The 22,455-nt window shown below is 38.4% G+C and overlaps 1 protein-coding gene across 3 annotated transcripts in view; it reads left to right on the top strand.

The window, feature by feature from the left end:
• The window catches only part of LOC136864711 (uncharacterized), an 847,400-nt gene extending 840,719 nt beyond the window's left edge, over window positions 1–6,681 (top strand). For all 3 annotated transcript variants that reach the window (XM_067142044.2, XM_067142043.2, XM_067142045.2), the window contains one exon: window positions 5,706–6,681. Coding sequence is in view for 2 of the 3 variants with exons in the window: in XM_067142043.2 (XP_066998144.2) it covers window positions 5,706–5,769 (64 nt within the window). In the remaining variant the exon portion in view is untranslated. The remainder of the gene's footprint in view (window positions 1–5,705) is intronic.
• The last annotated feature ends 15,774 nt before the right edge of the window (window positions 6,682–22,455 follow it).

The following is a 22,455-nucleotide window of genomic DNA, read 5'->3' as shown; positions in this document are numbered from 1 at the left end:
GCAATTGAAAGTGTTGTAACAAATAAAAATCCTGCCCAAACTATCACTTGATATGTTATCTGGTTTGTAAGCAGAGTATTTATCACTGTCATATATTTCTTAACCTGCTTCTCCAGATAAAATATCGAACATATCACTATTATTATTCCGGCATGAGGACGTGTTTGTACAGTAACACAGCTGACAGTGTGACAGATTTGGTGTGCTCAGCACCCAACACATCGAGTGCTTCGTTAGAGGTCACGGCGAGGAGAAACGACTTTTTTTATCATTTCAGTTTGAACTTCCCAATAACTGCTGCATTTTAGTTGACACTTCATTAACTACTACATCCAGGCAAGGGACAGGAACCGTATGGGATACGTGCAGCTGCCTATAGACGTGTTTAAATCACGTCCGTATTCTATACAGGCACCGTCCTCAACCAGGAAAGCACTGTGGCCGTATCCCGTACGGGCATGGTGTTGAAAGTGTTAATTCTGCTGGTGTGGGAGCTGGGTATATGTGTCATCTTTGTCGTCATTTCATCATCATCACCACCACCACCACCACCACGATGCGCAGGTCGCCTACTGGCGTCAAATCAAAAGACCTGAACCTGGTGAGCCAAACATGTCCTCAGGCATTCTAGGCACTGAAAACCATAAGCCTTTTCATTTACTCAAATTATTAATAAACATAAACAAATTAATAGAGAATATAATGAACAAATTAATTATTTTATTTTTTCATTTCCAAAAGACACTAATTAATTAGTACAGGAAAGTTACAGGATTCTTGCACAGATATCTATAGAATTCAATTATAATTCAAAACAAATCTTTATTTTTTCGTTTTTGGTTCATTGGACACAGAACATAACTAAAACAAATTTAAATGTAATAAATAATAATTCTTTATTTTAATTTAATGTTTAAAGAAATAAACTAGGCTAATATATTACAAATACAAATTTACAATTTAAACAAATTAAATAAAAAGGGGTTCAAGCTATTTCAGATAATTTTTTATGAAGGAAACTTTAACTGGATATCTAAAAAAGTTAAACAATATATTCCAAGCTATATAAGCTCTAAACCTTAAAATATTACTCAAGGTTTTGTTTTATTTTCTTATCCATTTTGTTCCATACTGTTGTACTCGGTGTGATTACTTTTCTTCTTCATTTACCGGGCGAGTTGGCCCTGCAGTTGGGGTCGTGCAGCTGTGAGCTTGCATCCGGAAGATAGTGGGTTTGAACCCCATTGTTGGCAGCCCTGAAGATGGCTTTCCATGGTTTCCCATTTTCACACCAGGCAAATGCTGGGGCTGTACCTTAATTAAAGACATAGCTGTTTCCTTTCCACTCCTAGGCCTTTCCTGTCCAATTGTCGCCATAAGACCTATGTGTGTCGGTGCGACATAAAGCAAATAGCAAAAAAATAGCATCCTCAGGAGGAGGCTCCTCTTCATCTCAGGAATGATTACTAGCCTAAATAAACGCCACGTTCTATGTTATGAAGCCAGTCAGGCCAGTCAGCTTGACATGTGTTGCATGTAAGCTGTGGTAAAGCATTCTTTCTGATGGTTCAGAAATGTTTGCAAAATTACCAACTGCTTTGATGGAAGGCAGTTTGGGTTTTGGAAAGGTCATTCCATTGAGGCTCAACTTGTAGGATTCTGGCAAGGTATAGCATATATTTTAGATTTAGGAGATCAAATAGACTGTATTGCTATTGACCGATCCAAGTCTTCTGCTAGAGTAGATCAAGAGAGACTACTGATGTAAATGTGGGATCCTGGACTGGGCAAAATAGTGATTAAATGTGTGGCTAAACTTTTAGAAAAGAGAACTCGGAATAGAGTAGGTGAAGCATTATCTGATCTTCTAATGATTAAGGTTCTTTTTTTTTGCTACATCGCACTGACACAGATAGATCTGATGGCGACAATGGGACAGTAGAGACCTAGGAGTGGGAAGGAAGTGCCCATGGGCTTAATTAAGGTACAGCCCCAGGATTTTCCTATTTGCCTGGTGTGAAAATGGGAAATCACTGAAAAACCATCTTCAGGGCTGCTGACAGTGGGGTTCAAACCCATTATCTCCCAGATGCAAGCTCACAGCTGCGTGACCCTAACAGCACGGCCAACTCATCTGGTGGGGAGAGGATTTCCACAAGGCAGTATTATTGGATCTTTATGTTTTCTTATATATATAAATATGATGTAAGTAAAGAACTGCCGGCCCCGTGGTGTAGGGGTAGCGTGCCTGCCTCTTACCCGGAGGCCCCAGGTTCGATTCCCGGCCAAGTCAGGGATTTTTACCTGGACCTGAGGGCTGGTTCGAGGTCCACTCAGCCTATGTGATTAGAATTGAGGAGCTATCTGATGGTGAGATGGCGGCTCCGGTCTAGAAAGCCAAGAATAATGGCCGAGAGGAATCGTCGCACTGACCATACGACACCTCGTAATCTGCAGGCCTTCGGGCTGAACAGCGGTCACTTGGTAGGCCAAGGCCCTTCAAGGGCTGTAGTGCCATGGGGTTTGGTTTGGTTTGGTTTAGTTTGGTTTGGTTTGGTAAGTAAAAAACTGGAATCAGAGATAAGGCTTTTTGTGAATGATGACATACTGTACAGAGTAATAAATAAGTTACAGGATTGAGAGCAGCTAAAGTCCTTGATGAAGTTACAGGTTGGACAGCAGACAATGGTATGATGGTAAACGGGGTAAAAAGTCAAGTTGTAAGTTTCAGGAAAGTCTTCTCAGACTTAATTACTGTAATGATGGAGTGAATGTACCTCATGGGGACCACTGTAAATACCTAGGCATTAATATACGGAAAGATCTTCACTGGGGCAATCAAATCACCGAGGTCATAAATAAAGGTTAGAGATCCTTTCATATGGTTATGAGGGTATTTAATGGTTGTAGTATGTATGTAAAGGAGAGGATGTGTAAGTCACTGGTAAGACCCAATTAGAGCATGGTTCCAATGTATGGGACCCACACAAAGATTACATGATTTGAGAACTGGAAAATATCCGAAAGAAGAAGTACAGTTTCTTCTTAGTGATTTGTGACAAAATAGTGGTATGAAATTGTTGGAGACTTTGGGCTGGGAAGACCTGGAAGTACAGAGATAAGCTGCTCCACTATGTGGTATGTTCCAAGCTGTCAGTAGAGAGTTGATGTGGAATGGCACTGGCTTAAATTGAGTATTGTGAAAGAAGGAAATATCATAATATGAAGATAAAGTTGGAATTCAAGGGGAAAACTTGGGGCAAATGTTCTTTTAAAGGTAGAGGAATTGGTATTGGAATAATTTATCAAGGGAAATGTTTGATGAATATCCAAGTTTGAAATAATTTAAGAAAAAAAGTAAACAACTGATAGTGAATCTACCATCTGGATAAACTAAAAACTAACCTCATAACACTTCAGCCCTGAAGGGCCTTGGCCTATGAAGCGACCGCTGCCCATCCCGAAGGCCTGCAGATTACGAGGTGGTGTGTGGTCAGCACGACAAATCCTCTTAGCCCTTATTCTTGTCTTTCTAGACCGGAACGCTATCTGAACGTTGGATAGCTCCTCAATTCTAATCACATAGATTGAGTGGACCTCGAACCAGCCCTCAGATCCGGGGAAAAGTCCCTGACCTGGCCAGTAATCAAACCCAGGGCCTCTGGGTAAGAGGCAGGCATGCTACCCCTAAACCATATGGGTGGGGAATAAAGAGATGAAAATGGTGAAACAAATGGAGAAAAAGTCCAATCTGGCTTTTGAGGTTCTTGTACCCATCATTGTGGATCACAGAAGTTAAAAGAACAACTGAAACAAAGATAATAAATAGGATCAGTAGATGTACAGTACAAATAAGAGTAAGATTAAAAAACTTATGCTGCACTTATGTGTATGCATTATTCATTATTTTGGTAAATATTCTTCAGAACAAATAAGAATGTAGGCAGTGTCATGAACCATCCATTGTTGGACTTAGAAACATTTCATAAGAGAAAATTATTATTATGATCTGTTATCATTATTATTATACGTTGAACACTCCTAGTATGCATGGTGGATGGGTGTGAGGTAATGAGATGGTAATCATTCAGGAAGGGCCTAGATTATGTCCTGTGGAAATGCAGCCCATACTTGCAGGACCGTGAGGGTTAGTTCGTCCACAGTTTGAAGTGGCTGAGTGGAATTATGCAGATCCATAATGTCCTTACACATATTAAATGGGGCTTAGGTCTGGGGACCTGGTGGGCCACTGTAAAAGCATACTGTATTAGAGAGCTAATCTGGAGAAGCCTGCAATGTGAGAGTGGGCATTGCCCTGCTGAAACATCCCAAATCCCATGGTCACTAACAGAGGGACAACCACTGGATTGATAACACTGTCCACATACTGTCTAGCAGTCATTGTGCCCTCAGCAATCACAAATGGCAATTTCACATGAAAGCCGTTACCTTCCCAGACTCTTCCCAGACTGTAATGTCTGGAGTTTGCCCCATGTGTCTCTCGACAAGAAGATCAGTGCGTTTCCTCTCCCCAGTACGCCATTGGACATGATTGCAATGATCATTGCAGCTAAGACAAAAGTGTGACTCATCACTGAAGATGACAATATGACATTCTTCAACCCACCATGACTGTTCCCGATGCCGGGACACCCTCATATATCGATGCTGTAGGGTCAATGTAACACTTGCTGCAGGGGCATTGGATCATAGGCCAGTTGTTTGATGTGTAACGTGTAGTGCCATAGGATCTTGAATTTCTGCTGTTGTTGCTCGGTGGTCTGTCTGGGACATCCGAGTGATGTGATGATCATATCGCACTGTTGCTCATCGGGTAGGTCTTATCCCAGGTGTCTGAGCATGTGTTCCTTCATTTGACCACTGCATCCGTACATGTTGTAGCATACATGAATTTCAGCCAACACATGCAGCTACAGCATGCACAGATAACCTACTAACACACAGACCAATTATACAGGCCCTCTTAACTGGCGACATTGTTGATATTATGCTATTACCATTGGCAAGACATGTTTCACAAGCAAATTCTTCACATCACTGCACCTCACAAACTTAATGTTAACTAAGCTGTACTGGAATTTACATAGAGAAGGTGGTTTGTCCATGATCAATCAGGTGGGGAAGGCTACATGAACAATCCGATTGCCCTGAAACCTTTATCATTTACATATGTAGATCATACCATTCCACATCCCCAATATTAACACATATAACCCACCCTTCTTAGTGTTGCAATTTCCATTATCTCTAGTGTATATTGATCATGAAATGTATAACGAAACCAAAAATTTTGGTTAGATGATAGTATCCTTATTCTTTAGACTGCAGTCCATATGCACAGTACTGACATCTTCTAAACAATGTATTGTTTTCTCTTTATATATAGGCCATCCAATGATAATAGTTAAAAAATAAGTATAAAGACTATAGACTCCAAAGCTATTTCATTCTAAGTCTGACCATTTTGATTATTAAGTATCTTCTTTCTTACTTACTAATCATCATCATCATCATCATGAATTCTCATGTATATGGAATGACTACTTAAAAGGCAATATATTCCCTTCACTCTTCAGTTCTGTATAGTTTCTAAATAGTTATATCAACTACTTCAACTTATCTGTTTATATAAAATGTATAAATGGATATCTGCATTATAATAAAATGATTTATTTCTGTTGCAGCCCTAAGAAGAAGCTTAGCTCTAGTCGCAGTGAAGGAGTGGTACAGAACAAATCTTCAAAGTGACGGCCATTCGTGAAGATATTTTCGCACTGTTAGTCATTAAATATGTGGTGAAAAATAAACCACACTTCTCTGATCTCTGTGAAGGATGTGTTCTTTAGGTAGGGTTTAAATTATGGAATTTAAAGGACTTCATAAGAAGTTTATTTTTATTGTACTATTAGTGGATATAAAAGAAGGGATGTCATTAAGTCCCTATAGCTTTTATATCTCAATGGTGTATAGAGATAAGTATGTTTTTGTATTATTAGTTTCTTGCCATTTGCTTTTTGTAATAATTATTGTAGAATAAGAGACCAGAATGCTCATTCTGCATATTAGGCCTATATTAGGGATATAAGTAATCCAGTCATTCCAAGGACTGTCTTATGGCCTCATATATAAATTGTATTAAGACTATCCTTAATAAAATGAATTGCCTTTCACACTAATAACTGATATACTGAGTTCCTATTTATAATTACATTCTACAGTATAATATTTAAAATTCTATTTTAAAAACTTGTGATATTTAACTCTTAAAATATATATGTTTAATTCAACATGGCTACATTTGCATGTTATTTAGGGATGTGGTCTAATGTTAGTTACAGATGTCCCTGTATATGAAGAGTTTATCAACTGAATAAACTTTTAAATATAACCATGTTTTATAATTCAATAAAAATTCATGACATTTTAAATTATAATTGGAAACTATTTGTTACAGAAAGATCATTCCTAAACGTTAAGTACTAGTATTGCGTTACTGTGTATTCATGTGCTCAGCCTTTTGTAATAAACTGTAATATTCCTCTTGCATTGCTACAATAACTATGTAGAGTTACCTTGACTATATCTGCATAATGTTAGAAATATTTTAAACATTGCTGGGACGTGAATATGGGTGTAAAAGAGGAGTGTACTATTTATCTATGTTGCATAACAAAATAAATAGTATAACAAAATATGTCACTTACAATTATTGATTTATTCCTCTGATATGAATATTGTTCAGATTACAGTAATTTTTCTTAACATCTTTTATTATTCATCAACTTGCTGAAAATGTTACTTTTTCATTTCCATACCGTAACAATCCTGGATTCTCACTGTATCAGGAACACCTCCCGCAGAAAAAAAAAAATGTGGACATTGAACTTTTTCTCTTCTGTTAACAAATTCATCAATTCTTTTTGTAAACAACATCAGTAAAACATACCATGTTCATTCTAAGCAATAAATACAAATTACAGTATGTAACTAAAATGTAACTCTAAATTAATATTTCAAATTCATTCTAAAATTTAGAGATCTTGCTCACTTGCTATCAGTTTTATTTCTGTCAGGTCCTATCCAGTATGAAAACTACTGCACCATTAGTTTAGTATTTCATACTTGCAAAATTTAAACAGGTATTATTTACAAAAGAATGGAAAGATAAGTTGAAGCTGAGTTGGAAGTAGACCAGTTTGACTTCAGAAGAAATGTAAGAACAACGTGAAGTAATCCTGACTTTGTCTGATCTTAGAGCATCATATTAATGACAAGCATGGCAATCATAGATCTAGAAAAGGCATTTGATAATGTTAATTGGACCAAGTTACTTGAGATTCTGAAGGTAATCAGGATCAGGTACTGAGGAAAGCAGGATCATCTGTAATCTGTACAAAAATTGGTCTGCAGTGATAAGAATCAAGGGCTATGGAAAAGAAGCAGCAACCCAGAAAGGAGTGAGGAAAGGCTGCAATTTGTCTCCTCTTCTTTTCTATGTTTATATAGAACAAGCAGTGAAGGAAATCAAAAAGGAATGAGAAAAATTAATCTCAGTCCAAGGAGAGGAAATCAGAGATCTGAGGTTTAAGTATATTCTAAATATTTTGAGAGAAATTCAACTTTTTCAATACTATAAACAATAAATTTACTTTCTAAAATGCAACTGACATCTAGTGTGACATGTTTTGTACCTTCCTCCAGGACATCTTCAGCCACTTAGTAAATAAGCACCATTCCAAAAGCACAAAAATATACACCAAGTTAAAATAATGTGACATAGTGTGAAGCTCTGTCTAAACACATATCACAGTGTAATAAATAATCTCTCATTAAAAGTCTTGGAGACTAGGTCTTGATATTGTATAACAGTCAAATGAGCACCAGTATCATCACAGTTTACAAAAGAAGCACAATTAGTTGTCAAAATACTTGTGTCCTTGAAAATACAAGTATGCGTGTTGAAAATATAGTTAAATGTTTTTAAGCAAACAGTAAATTACAATGCAGTATATATGACTGTTTTCCCATTAAAGGTTATCTCATAATAAAAAACATAGTCTTGATGTTGGAGGACAGCTCATGATTATATAACCTAACTAACCCTATGGCACTATAGCCCTTGAAGGGCCTTGGCCTACCAAGCGACTGCTGCTCAGCCCAAAGGCCTGCAAATTACGAGGTGTCATGTGGTCAGCATGTCGAATTCTCTCGGCCGTTATTCTTGACTTCCTTGACCGGAGCTGCCATCTCACTGTCAGATAGCTCCTTGATTCTAATCACGTAGGCTGAGTGGACCTTGAACCAGCCCGCAGATCCAGGTAAAAATCCCTGACCTAACCGGGAATCGAACCCTGGGTCTCTGGGTAAGAGGCGGCAATGCTACCCCTCCACCAAGACTCCACAAATACAACATGCGTAGTAAGAGCTTGGCGACTGCCAGTTACTCTAAAACTCTCAACATAAACTAACATCTCAGCGGTCGAAGGGAACTCATCATACCTTTGGCTAATTACCGAATGACAACAACGTTCCCTTCCTACTAATACGCTCACCTCAACACGCCCAACAGCAAAGAGATGATCTAATGACGCCTACAAAGACTTCAATATAGCCTACGGCACCAACATTTCCAACTAATATTATCTCAAAAGCAACCAGGCCATATAAAAATTCTTCAAAATCTACAAGCAAATAAATGAAAATCAACATTTATTAACTTCAAGAACCAACGACCATTACCATTGCTCAACTTTCCATAAGTTTTTAACAATACACCATCTGACAACTAAATGGAATGTGTTTTCTGATTTTTATCTTCATTGTAATATCTTTTAATTCATAATCCTCAAATAATTGTCATGTTATTAGACTCCATTATCATCACAAATATTGTCAAGTAACAGCATAAAACATTTTATATTGTAATAGTTTTTTAACAATCTCCAATACATTTTAAACAACATAGTTTTTAACAGCATTCACAAATTACTTCCAGTCAGGTACCTGATCTATCCTAAGGTGAAAAATATGGCTGATGATGCCTACTATTGATAGGCAAAACCTGTACAATCTAATATATTAATTTCATGTCAACAGTTTTGATAAGGACAATGTCCTAATTTTTAAAGTTGTATTGTATTGAATAGGTGGATGAATAATAAAACATACAATTGTTATTTAAATATACCACTTAGTCGAGCAGCTCTTCTTCTTTCTCTCAGTTCTTCCCAGCCCAAACTTTGCAGAATTTTAGTAACGCTATTCTTTTGTCGGAAATCACCCAGAACAAATCGAGCTGCTTTTCATTGGATTTTTTTCAGTTCCTGAGTCAGGTAATCCTGGTGAGGGTCCCATACACTGGAACCATACTCTATTTGGGGTTTTACCAGAAACTTATATGACCTCTCCTTTACATCATTACTACAACCCCTAAACATCCTCATAACCATGTGCAGAGCTCTGTACCCTTTATTTACAATCCCATTTATGTGATTACCACATTGAAGATCTTTCCTTATATTAACCCCTAGATACTTACAATGATCCCCGAAAGGAACATTCACCCCATCAACGCGGTAATTAAAACTGAGAGGACTTTTCCTATTTGTGAAACTCACAACCTGACTTTTAACCCTGTTTATCAACATACCATTGCCTACTGTCCATCTCACAACATTTTCGAGGTCACGTTGCAGTTGCTCACAGTCTTGTAACTTATTTATTACTCTATAGAGAATAACATCATCTGCAAAGAGCTTTATTTCTGATTCCACTCCTTTACTCATATCATTTATATATATAAGAAAACATAAAGGTCCGATAATACTGCCTTGAGGAATTCCCCTCTTAATTATTACAGGGTCAGATAAAGCTTCACCTACTCTAATTCTCTGAGAAATATTTTCTAGAAATATAGCAACCCATTCAGTCACTCTTTTGTCTAGTCCAATTGCACTCATTTTTGCCAGTAGTCTCCCATGATCCACCCTATCAAATGCTTTAGACAGGTCAATCACGATACAATCCATTTGACCTCCCGAATCCAAGATATCTGCTATATCTTGCTGGAATCCTACAAGTTGAGCTTCAGTGAAGTAACCTTTCCTAAAACCGAACTGCCTTCTATCGAACCAGTTATTAATTTCACAAACGTTCCTAATACAATCAGAAAGAATGGCTTCAGAAAGCTTACATACAATGCATGTCAAACTTACTGGCCTGTAATTTTCAGCTTTATGTCTATCACCCTTTCCTTTATACACAGGGGCTACTATAGCAACTCTCCATTCATCTGGTATAGCTCCTCCGACCAAACAATAATCAAATAAGTACTTCAGATGTGGTACTATATCCCAATCCATTGTCTTTAGTATATCCCCAGAAATCTTATCAATTCCAGCCGCTTTTCTAGTTTTCAACTTTTGTATCTTATTATGAATGTCATTGTTATCATAGGTAAATTTTAATACTTCCTTAGCCTTAGTCTTCTCCTCTATCTGGACATTATCCTTGTAACCAAAAATGTTTACATACTGCTGACTGAAAACTTGTGCCTTTTGAAAATCTTCACATACACACTCCCCTTGTTCATTAATTATTCCTGGGATGTCTTTCTTGGAACCTGTTTCTGCCTTAAAGTACCTATACATGCCCTACCATTTTTCACTAAAATTTGTATGACTACCAATTATGCTTTTACATCATGTTATTCTTAGCTGCCTGCTTTGCTAGATTCAATTTCCTAGTAAGTTCCTTCAGTTTCTCCTTACTTCCACAGCCATTCCTAACTCTATTTCTTTCCAGTCTGCACCTCCTTCTTAGTCTCTTTATTTCTCTATTATAATAAGGTGGGTCTTTACCATTCCTTCCCACCTTTAAAGGTAGAAACCTGTTTTCACATTCCTCAAGAATTGCTTTAAACCCATCCCAGAGTCCGTTTACATTTTTATTTACCATTTTCCACCGATCATAGTAACTTTTTAAAAACTGCCTCATGCCTGCTTTATCAGTCATATGGTACTGCCCAATAGTCCTACTTTTAAGACCTTCCTTTCAGTCACATTTATTTTTAATTACAACAAAAACAGCTTCATGATCACTAATACCATCTATTACTTCAGTTTCTCTATAGAGCTTATCTGGTTTAACCAGCATCGAGTCCAGGATATTTTTCCATCTAGTTGATTCCATCACTTTCTGAATAAGCTGTCCTTTCCATATTAGTTTATTTGCCATTTGTTGGCCATGCTTCCTGTCGTTCACATTTCCTTCTCAATTGACATTTGGTAAATTCAAATCTCCCACTGTAATCACATTCCTTTCCATGTCCTATCCCACATAGCTGATTATCTTATCAAATAATTCTGAATCCGTGTCAGCGCTACCCTTTCCCAGTCTGTACACTCCAAAGACATCAAGTTGCCTATTATCTTTAGAAATGTTTCCGTGGTTTCCCATTTTCACACCAAGCAAATGCCGGGGCTGTACTTTAATTAAGGCCACTTCCTAGGCATTTCCCATCCCATCATCGCCATAAGACCTATCTGTGTCAGTGCGACATAAAGCAAATAGCAAAAAAAAAAAAAAAATCTTTAGAAATGAGCCTTGCACCTAGAATTTCATATTTGTCATCTTTAACTTCTCCGTAGCTTAAAAATTCTTTTTTCACCAGAATGAATACTCACCCTCCCACCATTTCTATCCTATCTCTACAATACACACTCCAGTTCCATAAGAAAACTTCATTATCTTCTTTATTCATCTGGCACTGATGTCTAATAGGTCCTTCATATGATCAGATACACTGTCATTCACTGAAAATATGCATAAAAGAGGATATTTCACATACATTGAGGCAATAATTATATAAAATGGAAATTAAAAAGTGTCCTTGGTACTGATTCGAACCTCCCACCTCAGATCCAAGACCCGGCTGCTTTTCTTACCCTTAGCAACTATACTACAGTGTACTACGACAAAATGTGTGCAGATTGTAGTTCATGTAATCGTTTTAAAGTGGTCAAAATGCCCACTTAATATTTGGCAGACATTTCATTTTCTAATAATTTAGAGAGCATACTCATGATTGCCATATTTTAATAATGTTACAACATAACATCTTCCTTTCATGGTTAGGTAGTAAATACGAAGATGTCAGTTTTTGCAGTGCATCCTAGAAAGGCTGATGTTTTCATGACATATTCGAAGGGGTACACAAAAATAACTGGAATAACATTGCCGTGGGTGAAGCTTGTGTAGTACGCATTTCTGCCACTAGGCATGTATAGCACAACTCATTGCCAGCTCAGTGCTGCCTGCGTTGTCAACCTGGCTTGTTCAGTTCATGTACATTGATTGTTTTTGCAAGCATTGTTTTGTTTTTATTTCATTTTCATTTCATTTCATGTTTTTTGATGGCAAGTTTAAGCGAACAAAGTGCAGCAGTGAAATTCTGTAGCTGGGGAGTTAGAACCCTCTCTTCTTTAGCATGTCATTCCTCTGGTTCATAAATATTCCAATACTACTGGTATGTAACACACTGTTTCTTCATAGCACTCCAGCTATTCAATTCCTACTCTGAGATGCTGATTGAAATGAGCAGAGTGCGCATGAATAATGGCATATGAATGTTCACGGCTCTCTGCGGCCTGGTCATTCCAGCTCGGGAACTTTGGACTCTTAGATCGTCTCTGTAGTGCTGCTCGTTAAAAGTGAGAAAATGTGCAGTTTTTCACTTGATCAGGTATTTTATATGATAACATTGCTTTAAATTGCATTCCTACTGACATCATTGTAATGACCTGTGTTGACTTTAGTTGAGAAAATCACAAAGACAGTCTGTCTGAGAATTCTATAGCGAAGCACGGGTACATCAACTAGTGTATATATAAAATAAGATTTTTGTCACTGCATTGCTCAGAATTTAAAAAGAATGGTATTTCTGTATCAGTCATGTCTATGTATGTATGTATGTATGTATGTATGTATGTATGTATGTCTGTATGTATGTATGTATGTATGTACTATCTGCGCACTTTTTAGTGATAGATTTACACCCTAGTACTGAAGTGGTCGACTTCGGTTATCTTCAAGATTCGTATTGGCAACCTTTGTAACACAAACTAAGAATCGCTTATCATCGCAGTGCGACATCTGGCGTACACTTTAAGTACTCGTACTGTTGTTGTTTACACAGCAAAGCCAAACTATAGAATTCATGCTAGGAACACGTTTCGCAACGGGAAATGTTATATAGTATTATATATTGTGTGTGTAACACAGTTGTTTGCTTAAAATAATAAAGGTTTATAAAATACATATCGATCGATCATATTATCGATTCAATTCAGATTTCATTTCCATTCAGTTCGCAGTATTAACGGAACCCTTCTTACTTCTCCAACGAGTACAAAAAATCTATCACTAAAAAGTGCGCATACTATATGTATGTATTTATGTATGTATGGGCATCACGAGAAAATGGCTGAAGAGAATTTCATGAAAATCAGTATGTAAAGTCTGAGAATAAGCCACTGCACTCTAGCCTGTAAATAATTTTATTCATGCTAAGAGAAATGGTAGTTTAGTGGAAGGCCTAAATTTTAATTCTCAAATGTTTTTATTGGTCCTACTGAGATATTAATGAATTTCATTTTTGTTGCTAAGTCCATATCAATGCCGAGCCATGAGAAAAAGGGTAAACAGAATTTAATGAGAATCGGTATGTAAAGTCGGGGAATAAGGTACTACAGACTAGGTTATAAATAATTTGATTCACGCTGGATGAAATGGCAGTTTAGGAGTAGGCAAATGAAATTTAATACTTAAATACCTATGTTATTTGTCCTATCAGAAAGTACTACATAACAAATGTTATAGAGAATACAATTTCTGATAATGTATGTCTTATTCCGTTTCACTGTACTGACTACGATAAGCTGTTATCAATCAATACTGATCTGCATTTAGAGCAGTCGCCCAGGTGGCAGATTCCCTATCTCTTGTTTTCCTAGCATTTTCCTAAATGATTTCAAAGAAATTGGAAATTTATTGAACAACTCCCTTGGTAAGTTATTCCAATCCCTAACTCCCCTTCCTATAAAAGGATGGTGATGGTGCAGATTATTGTTTTAAGAGGAAGTACAACTAGACAACCATCCTCTAAATAATAATAATAATAATAATAATAATAATAATAATAATAATAATAATAATAATAATAATAATAATAATAATAATAATAATAATAATAATAATAATAATAATAATCAGAGAGAAAAAGTTGAAGGGGTCCGACACTTCAAACAATGAAGGTATCAGCCTAAGACAGACAAGGGCCACAAAGGGTGTGAAAATGAAAGAGTCCCTAGGCTTCCATACATAATATTGTCGGGGTCAGAAAAGAATGAGTGTTGACCACGGGAGATCGTAAAGCAACGATCGCTTGTGTACCGGGTGGTAAACCTTTGTGCCGCAATTTTAAATCTTCCTCCAATAAGTACTTCTCTACAGGAGAAACTCTGAACTTTAAAAACTGGATCAACTCATTAGTTTGTTAATACTGTGTGGATTTCAACTTGTATTGTTTTCCATTAATCAAGAAGTGTGAACATTCTCTCATAGATGTCACCGCCTAAAAACTATGATCATGCACCCTGGTGCGAAGTGAAGGAACTTTCCTGAAGATATTTTGTATTCATAAGTTTTTGTTTTTACTAAATTTCGTTCTTTCATGTGTGGGTTGGCAGTACTAATCTTTTCTTTCTGCCTGTTTTGAATTGAGCCAATCCAGGATTTCTGTAATTAATTTTTGACCAATCATGTAATTCTTCTTCGACTTTGAGTGTATTTTCAAGACGGACCAATACACAAAGAGGGTGTGGCTTGATTATTCATGAAAGGTCTCGAATCTTCCACGAGGGTATAAAAACTGCTGATTTTCTTGTCTCTCGGCCACATCATCAACATTTAGCTTAGTGTATGGACGTGTAGCAGGGGGCAAGTAGCGCCTCTTCCTTGGGAGGCAGCTCTTCAACAAGGTAATGGCCGTTTAACATCTTTATTTCTTGCTAGCTCAGCAGTTTAACCCTCGGGGAAGGTCCAAAACCTTTTTTTGGTAACCTATCTCTTAAACATGTAAAATTTTGTAAAACTTCACACATCTTTAACTGTAAATCGGGGATAGAGAGTGCTTTACCCTCTCGAGCTCCCCTTCCGTTTGATTTGAGGTGACTGTTTTCGTAACTGTTTTTCTACTCTTCCTTAATGTGTTAAATTTATTCTGTATACAAGTCACCTCCATAGTTTGGGATTAGCCCCTGTTTCATTGGCTTTGCGCCTCTTAGGTTTTAAGAAGTTTCATGTAGGAGTGCAAATTCATGCCTCCATTCTGTTTTGCATTTTGGGCCATTTTCTTAACCTATTCTTTTTCAAACGAAGGCCCAGTAGGTTGGGTACAAGATACCCCTGTTTTTTTGTAAGTGTGCTTTGAGGGCAGTTGATAGTAAAGTTTGTTGTGGCCTTTGATAGGCTCAGAACATTGAGAGTGGGTCAGCTCTTTCTGATGTGGTAAGAGTGCCTCTAAGAGGCTCGATATGGTTGTTGGAGCTAATGCTCCTTGAATGAAGGGGTTTTCTGCCCTTTGATCAAATGTGTGCCTTGGTAAAGTTGGGCTAGTAGCTCAAGGATTGTAATATTGGGGCTTGAAACCCAGACCGTGTAAAGACGCCGAAACTTGTGTTTCGTTGGTAAAATTAAACCTTGTACCCGATTATTGGCTTGTTGTTGACTTGTTATTTGTTAAAGTTTTTTTGAAAATATAACCTTTAATGAAATTTGGATTCATTTCTAAGCATTTTAGTTAGACCCATTCCAGCCCGCACCTTCTTTCACCTCTGCATTCCACGGGTAGCCCCGTAACAAGTGGTAGCAGAGCGTGGTTGAATGGGTCTCAATTTAGCCATTTTTGACGGCTAAACATTGCATTTAATTTGAACTCTAACAATTTTCTCGGTTGCTGGAATTTTCTGTTCCAAGTTTCTAAATTTGTCAAGCTATTGTTATCATCTCCGGCCCTCATGAAGTCCTCCTTCCCGGCTATTTGCGCAAGGAGGAATTGATTTACGAATTAACCATTAGAAATGTTCAATCTGGAGGCACGTTTGCGGCCGATGCCACCAAACTTAAGGATTCCCTTGATTTGCCGATTAGTATCCCAACTTTGGGCGAGAAAGATATTGATGAGGCTCTCTCCACTATCACTGACAATACTACTGAGCTAGCATCCGTAGTTAGTTTTTTGAAGTAGATGATCCATCCCCAAATGAACTTAAGAGAGTACAGGCTAGACTATACCATTTTTATAATAGGGTGTAACGTGTTCAAATCGCTTACCTTATTTTTCTTCTACGCTCAAACCCAACGCACCGTCTCGCTACACGCCTGCCGCTTGACTGCTTGGACTGTTTCATCGCTCCACGCTAGGACCTGTGACGTCATCGCTTCTAGCATGTTCCACGGCGACCTCGGTTCCGTATATATACGGGCTCCGTGTGCTTGTTCGAGGTTCAGGTGTGGATCAAATGTTGTAATAGGCAGTGGAAGCTCTGGAAGTGTGCACGGCTGGCCCGTGTACATACTGGTTTTAAATTTCTCCGCTCTACGTACTGGGTGAGCAGACTTCGTATTTCTCCTCATATTAACATTCATTCTATTGTGCCCTTTTTCTTCGGCTTGTTAATTGGAATCCTAACTTAAGTCCTTTTTTAAGGGCATTACGAAATTGACACTGTGGTAAAATTCAAACTCCGAACTTTAGATAGAAAGGTGAATCGAAAATGTGGACTGGACTCGCGATGTGTGATGTGTGAAACGTTGCCTTCCATTCATGTGATGTGGGAGCTTCGCGGCCTGATCAGCACTTTGTCTCCTTATCCCTCCTGATTTTTCTTCTTTCTTCGCTTCATTGCCCCCCCCCCCCCCCTTGCCTTTCCCTTCCGTTATTATTTTTATCCTTTTGTTTACCTTTGTTATTTAAGATGGTGTATCGCGGTCTGCTAACCCTTTTCTGATGTATCTACACTAGGTATGTTCGATGTTCATATGTTTCCCTATATTGTCTAAGCTGAACCACGAATCTAGGGGATTGTGGTAGCATCTTGCAAAGTACTCTTTTTTTCGTATTGTAAACCTCTTTTCAATTAAAATTACTGCCAATTGTTTCTTAACTATCTTATTCCGGTTCATCAAATGGCCCTCCTATGGGAGCTTGTATGTAAACAAGAACATTGATTTGCTCAGGTTTAACCTTTTCACTCGAATTTGTACGAGTCAAGATATTTGTAATTCACGGGGCATTTACCCGTTTGGTTGTACCTTAAAGACAGTTGTAATTCTCGGGGCTTTTATCCCTTGTTGTAACCAAAGATAATGTTGATTTTTACGGGTCATTTTTACCCTTTGTTGTAACTTGTGTGCCTATCTAAACTAGATTATTGACCATTGAAATAGTCCCCGTGATCTGTTTTATCTCTCTTTTGTGGATCTATATCTTGTTATTTTGAAAACTTTATTCAATATATATGTTATCTTTAAAAAAAGAATTCTGTGCTTTGGGAGTTCTCTTTTCTGGTATTACTTTCCTACGATTTAACATGCACTAACCACGATAACTCCTCTTGGGTATGGCCCACCATTAATGTTATTTTTTGAATGTTCCGAAGTACGGCTTTGTGTATTATACCTTCCTCTGCGCTCCGCTCTGCTGAGTTTATTGCCTTATGAGTCAGAACTTGTCTACTGGAGCATTCTGCCTCTTACGCATCGATCTTGAGTTGATACTTGCGAAAGCCGTTTCTATTAACGCTCGGCGATATTGTGGAATCGACCTTTCATTTTTGATCTCTTCAAAAAAGGGATTGGTAAGCTCAGGCCACCAGTGTGAAACTTCATGACATTTTCCAAAATTGTACCTAACATATGGTAGCAGATTACCCTCTATTTTGATTATCTTCATGCTTCCCTTTTTTCTTTCTTCTTTCTGGTCGTATTTACGGCTTGCTTCTCCGATAACTTCCCTTTAGAGGAAGACTCTTCATTATTATCTTCTCCGCTACCACCAAATTTATCATTGCCCAACCCCCCTGTACCGAATTTAATTTCCTTTTCTTCTGCTCCGTCTTCTCCCTCCCTATACCCGTCTTCATCCAACCACACACCTGATTTTCAATCTGATGATACCAAACCTTCCGTTTTACTACATCACATGGCCCCCCCTCCCCCTTATTCTCAACCACCAGTACCTACTACCCCCTCTGTTGATAGTGCACTTAATGTACAAATTATTAAGCAGTCGTTATTACAAGTTCCCCAACTATTAGCGACAGATCCCCGAAATCTTACCATTTGGCTGTTTCGGTTCGCAAGTTCTTAAACATAAAAGTTGTCTCTTTTCCCCAATTAATTGGCCTCCTTTCCACCAAAACTACGGGTTTTTTCCACCTTTTGGCTGGATAATATGTCAAACTTTACAAAGTGGTAAGAATTGAGACATGCGATACACAATTATTTCTTACCTCTAGAAGTCCGTCTTAAACTATGTACCGAGTTCATCAGACGCCACCAGCTACCCAACGAACCTGCGCACGACTATTTGGACTCTATTATTACTTATAGTGATGTTTTAAATATTTCATATAATACTTCCGAACTGATCTCTATTATTCAGTTTTATGCCGCCCCATCATTCCGCATGCTTTTTAATGTTCTTGCTCACCCTGTTTTCCCTCTTTCAACTCTACAATCTCGCTCAACAACATACCATAAATTCTTTAGGGGATTGTTCCTACTATGTTTCCGTCTCTCCTCCACCTATTACTGCTCCTCCCTTACGTTCTTCTTTGCCTGCAGTACCCCGCCTTAGTGTTCGTCCTCCCATAACCTGCTATCGCTGTAAATTACCGGGCCATATTGCCCGTCAATGTACTAATTTGCCTTCGGGAAACGCCCTTCACCCGCGTCCTTAGGCAGTAGGCGTTCAGTAGGGGTAAATCTGCCTCATTCTTTGCAGCTTACCTCCGTATCAGCATCTTCCCAATCCATTCTTAATTCTGTTTCCTTTTTACCCCCGAGTTGTCATGTTTTGCTTACTGTTAATAACCTTCCCTCTGTCGCGCTCCTCGATTCTGGGGCGGCAGTGTCACTTATTAGTTCCCAATTTTATAAAGATTTACTTCACAATAATCCTCATTTGAAATATCTTCCATCTTCCCTTCGATGTCTTTCGGTTTCTAATCAACCCTTACAAATTTTGGGTAGTACCTTGTTACATATTAAACTACAGCACTTTTCTTGGCCTTTCACTTTTCAGATTGTTGAGGACTTGTCATTCCCGGTTATCTTAGGATATGATTTTTTTTTCGCATACTGGTCTTCTTCTCGATTCTGCCCAGTCTAAAGTTTTTTCCCTTTTCGGACAAGTTTGTTCCATTGATTAGCATCTCTGATTTTCCTTTTTGTTCACATTCCCTACATCCTACTATTAACTCTATGTATTCTGACCAGGTTCAAGCTTTACTTACCGAATTTTCTGATGTTATTACCTCAGATTTGGGAACAGTTAAGAATTTTTTTGCACATATCGATTTAGTGGATTCTACTCCGGTTCGCTCTTCGCCTTATTTTCTTAGCCCTCCTCGTATGAAAGTTTTAAATCAGTTGCTTTAGAAAATGCTTAAAGACAATACTATTATTTCATCATCTTCCGATTATGCCTCCCCCGCCTTTGTGGTGGATAAGCCTGATGGTTCTGCGAGGTTCATTGTTGATTACAGGAAGCTTAATGAGAAAATCGTCTATGACGCCTATCCGATGCCTAAATTGAACTCGGCATTCCAACATTTTTCCGGTTCCAAATTTTTCTCAATTTTCAATCTCAATTCTGCCTATAATCAGCTTCCATTAGATGACCTCAGTTCTCGGTATACGGCGTTCATTAGTCCTAATGGGCTCTATCAATTTAAAAAGTTCCTTTTGGCCTTAATCTAGGCTCCCAAATAATGCAGCGTTTTGTGGACTCCCTTTTTGCTGACATTAAGTATAAATATCTTTTTCCTTTCATTGATGATATCTTAGTTTTTTCTCCTGATTTTGAATCGCATTTGTCTCATGTATGCGAAGTCCTTACTCGTCTTCGCAATGTCGGTCTCACCGTTAATCCCTCTAAAGTTTTGATCGCCCAAACCTCGATTAAATTTCTTGGCCACATATTGAGTTCTGATGGTATTGCTGTTGACCTGACCGTGTCTCCGCCATTAATAAGATACCCCCTCCTACTAAATTGCAACATTTACGATCCTTTTTGGGAATGGTCGGCTTCTACGCCAAGTACATCCCTAATATTTCATCCATTGCTGATCCATTGAATAAACTCAAAAGGAAAGGGGTGAAATTTCGCTGGTCCCCTCAGCAACAAATGGCCTTTGATCTTATCAAATCTAAATTATCCCACGCTCCCCTCTTACAAATTCCGGACTTTAATCTTACTTTTGAACTATCCACTGATACCTCGGACATTGCCATTGGCGCTGTCCTTCAACAAACTGTTAATGACCGTACGCTTCCTGTTGCCTATTTTAGCCGCCTGTTATCCCATGTCGAACAAAAGTATTCTACTTACGAAAAAGAAGCCCTGGCTCTTATTCCCTCAATAGTACACTTTTCTGAATACCTCGACCATCGTGAATTCATTGTCAGCACTGATAACCAGGCTCTTTCTTGGCTACTACATAATGACCCAAAAATTGGTCGTACTGGTCGTTGGTTACTCCGCCTGTCTCGTTTCAAATTCTCCTTAAAATTTGTTTCCGGTTATAATAATTCTGTCGCCGATGCTCTTTCCCATCTCTTTGATGACCACCACCTTCAACCCTCCGAACTCTATTCCCTTCCCTTCCGTTTCTTCTTTAACTAACTTTCCCCTCTCTTTTCAATCTTGCTTGCACCATCAACAGCTTGACCCGTACTGTCAACAAATTTCTCAAGAAATTACTTCTCCTAATTATTCTGGCCCATTTCGGGTCCACCACCAACTCCTTCTTTTCAAACCTACCCCTAAAGCTACTCCGCGCCTGGTTCTTCCTTCCACTCTCCGATCTATGGTATTTCAATATTTTCATGATTCCCCTATGGGCGGCCACTTTGGGAGAGCTAAGACCTACGCTCGCCTTGCCTCCCAATTTTTTTGGCCGCAAATGCGTAAAGATATTTTTTCGTGGGTTCGATCTTACCCTTCTTGTCAGAGACATAAACCATTAAATCACCTTCCTTACGGCTCCTATGCCGCTTCTCCTGCTACTTATTCGTCTGAAAAGTTTTACATTGACATTGTTGGGCCTATTGTCAAATCCTCTAAATCCAATTCATATATGTTCACTCTGTTAGATGGTTTTTCTAAATTTCTTATTGTTCGTCCTTTGAGAAATATCTCCTCACAAATTGTTATCAATCTTTTGTTTAATTACATCTTTCCTATCACTGGTCTCCCTAAAGTTCTCATTTCTGATAATGCTTCGATTTTCACCTCTAGGCAGTTCTATAATTTTTGTTTTTCTCTTGGCATAAAAAACGTTTGCACTTCCCCGTATCACCCTCAGGCAAATACCATTGAACGCTACCACCATAACCTGAAAACGTTTCTATCTATTTTCCACTCCCAAAACCAGAAATCATGGGACACCAAACTTCCTTCTTTCGTTCTGGCCCTCAACTCCACCATTAATTCCTCTACCGGTTGCACTCCGGCTAAACTCTTTCTCGGCCGTGAGTTGAATACCCCTCTTGCTCTAACGTGGGATCTACCCTCGCTTTTGGGCACCCCCTCTGATCGTCTTAATCATTCCCAATTGCATTCTGCTTATCAAAAGCTCCTTCAGGCCAGGGAAGTTCACAACAAACTGTGTAATTCTCGTGTCTTACCTCTAAATTTAAATTGTTTGATTTAGTTCTTCTTAAAAAACACCCCCTCAGCTCTGCACCTCAGAATATTTCTGCTAAACTCTCCCCTCGTTGGTTGGGTCCCTTCCGTATTCTTTCTTTTCCCTCGCCAAATACCGCTCAGCTCCAGTCTGTGGAATCCCCTACTGACCTCCGAAAGGCTCATTTTTCTCTTCTAAAGCCGTTTCATACTTAATCCCTTCCCCCTTCTTTCACTTACTCTTTTTCTTTTTCTCCAGGGGGGGGGGAGATGAGTATTGATCAGGTCGGTTATTACTCTCTTTTTTTGGGCTTGTTCTTTTACCTACTTAATTCGCTGTCCATCACCTTCTTCCCTTCAGATTTCTTGTTCTCCCTTTCTCCCCTTTTTTTTCCTCTTCTTTTGTCTCTGCTCACCCAGGTCCATCTCCCACTGCCTAAAAATATATTTTCATGCCTGATCCT

This window comes from Anabrus simplex, chromosome 2 (genome assembly GCF_040414725.1).
Source record: "Anabrus simplex isolate iqAnaSimp1 chromosome 2, ASM4041472v1, whole genome shotgun sequence".
In the NCBI taxonomy this organism is placed as follows: domain Eukaryota; kingdom Metazoa; phylum Arthropoda; class Insecta; order Orthoptera; family Tettigoniidae; genus Anabrus; species Anabrus simplex.
This window is presented reverse-complemented; position numbering and strand designations above follow the sequence as displayed.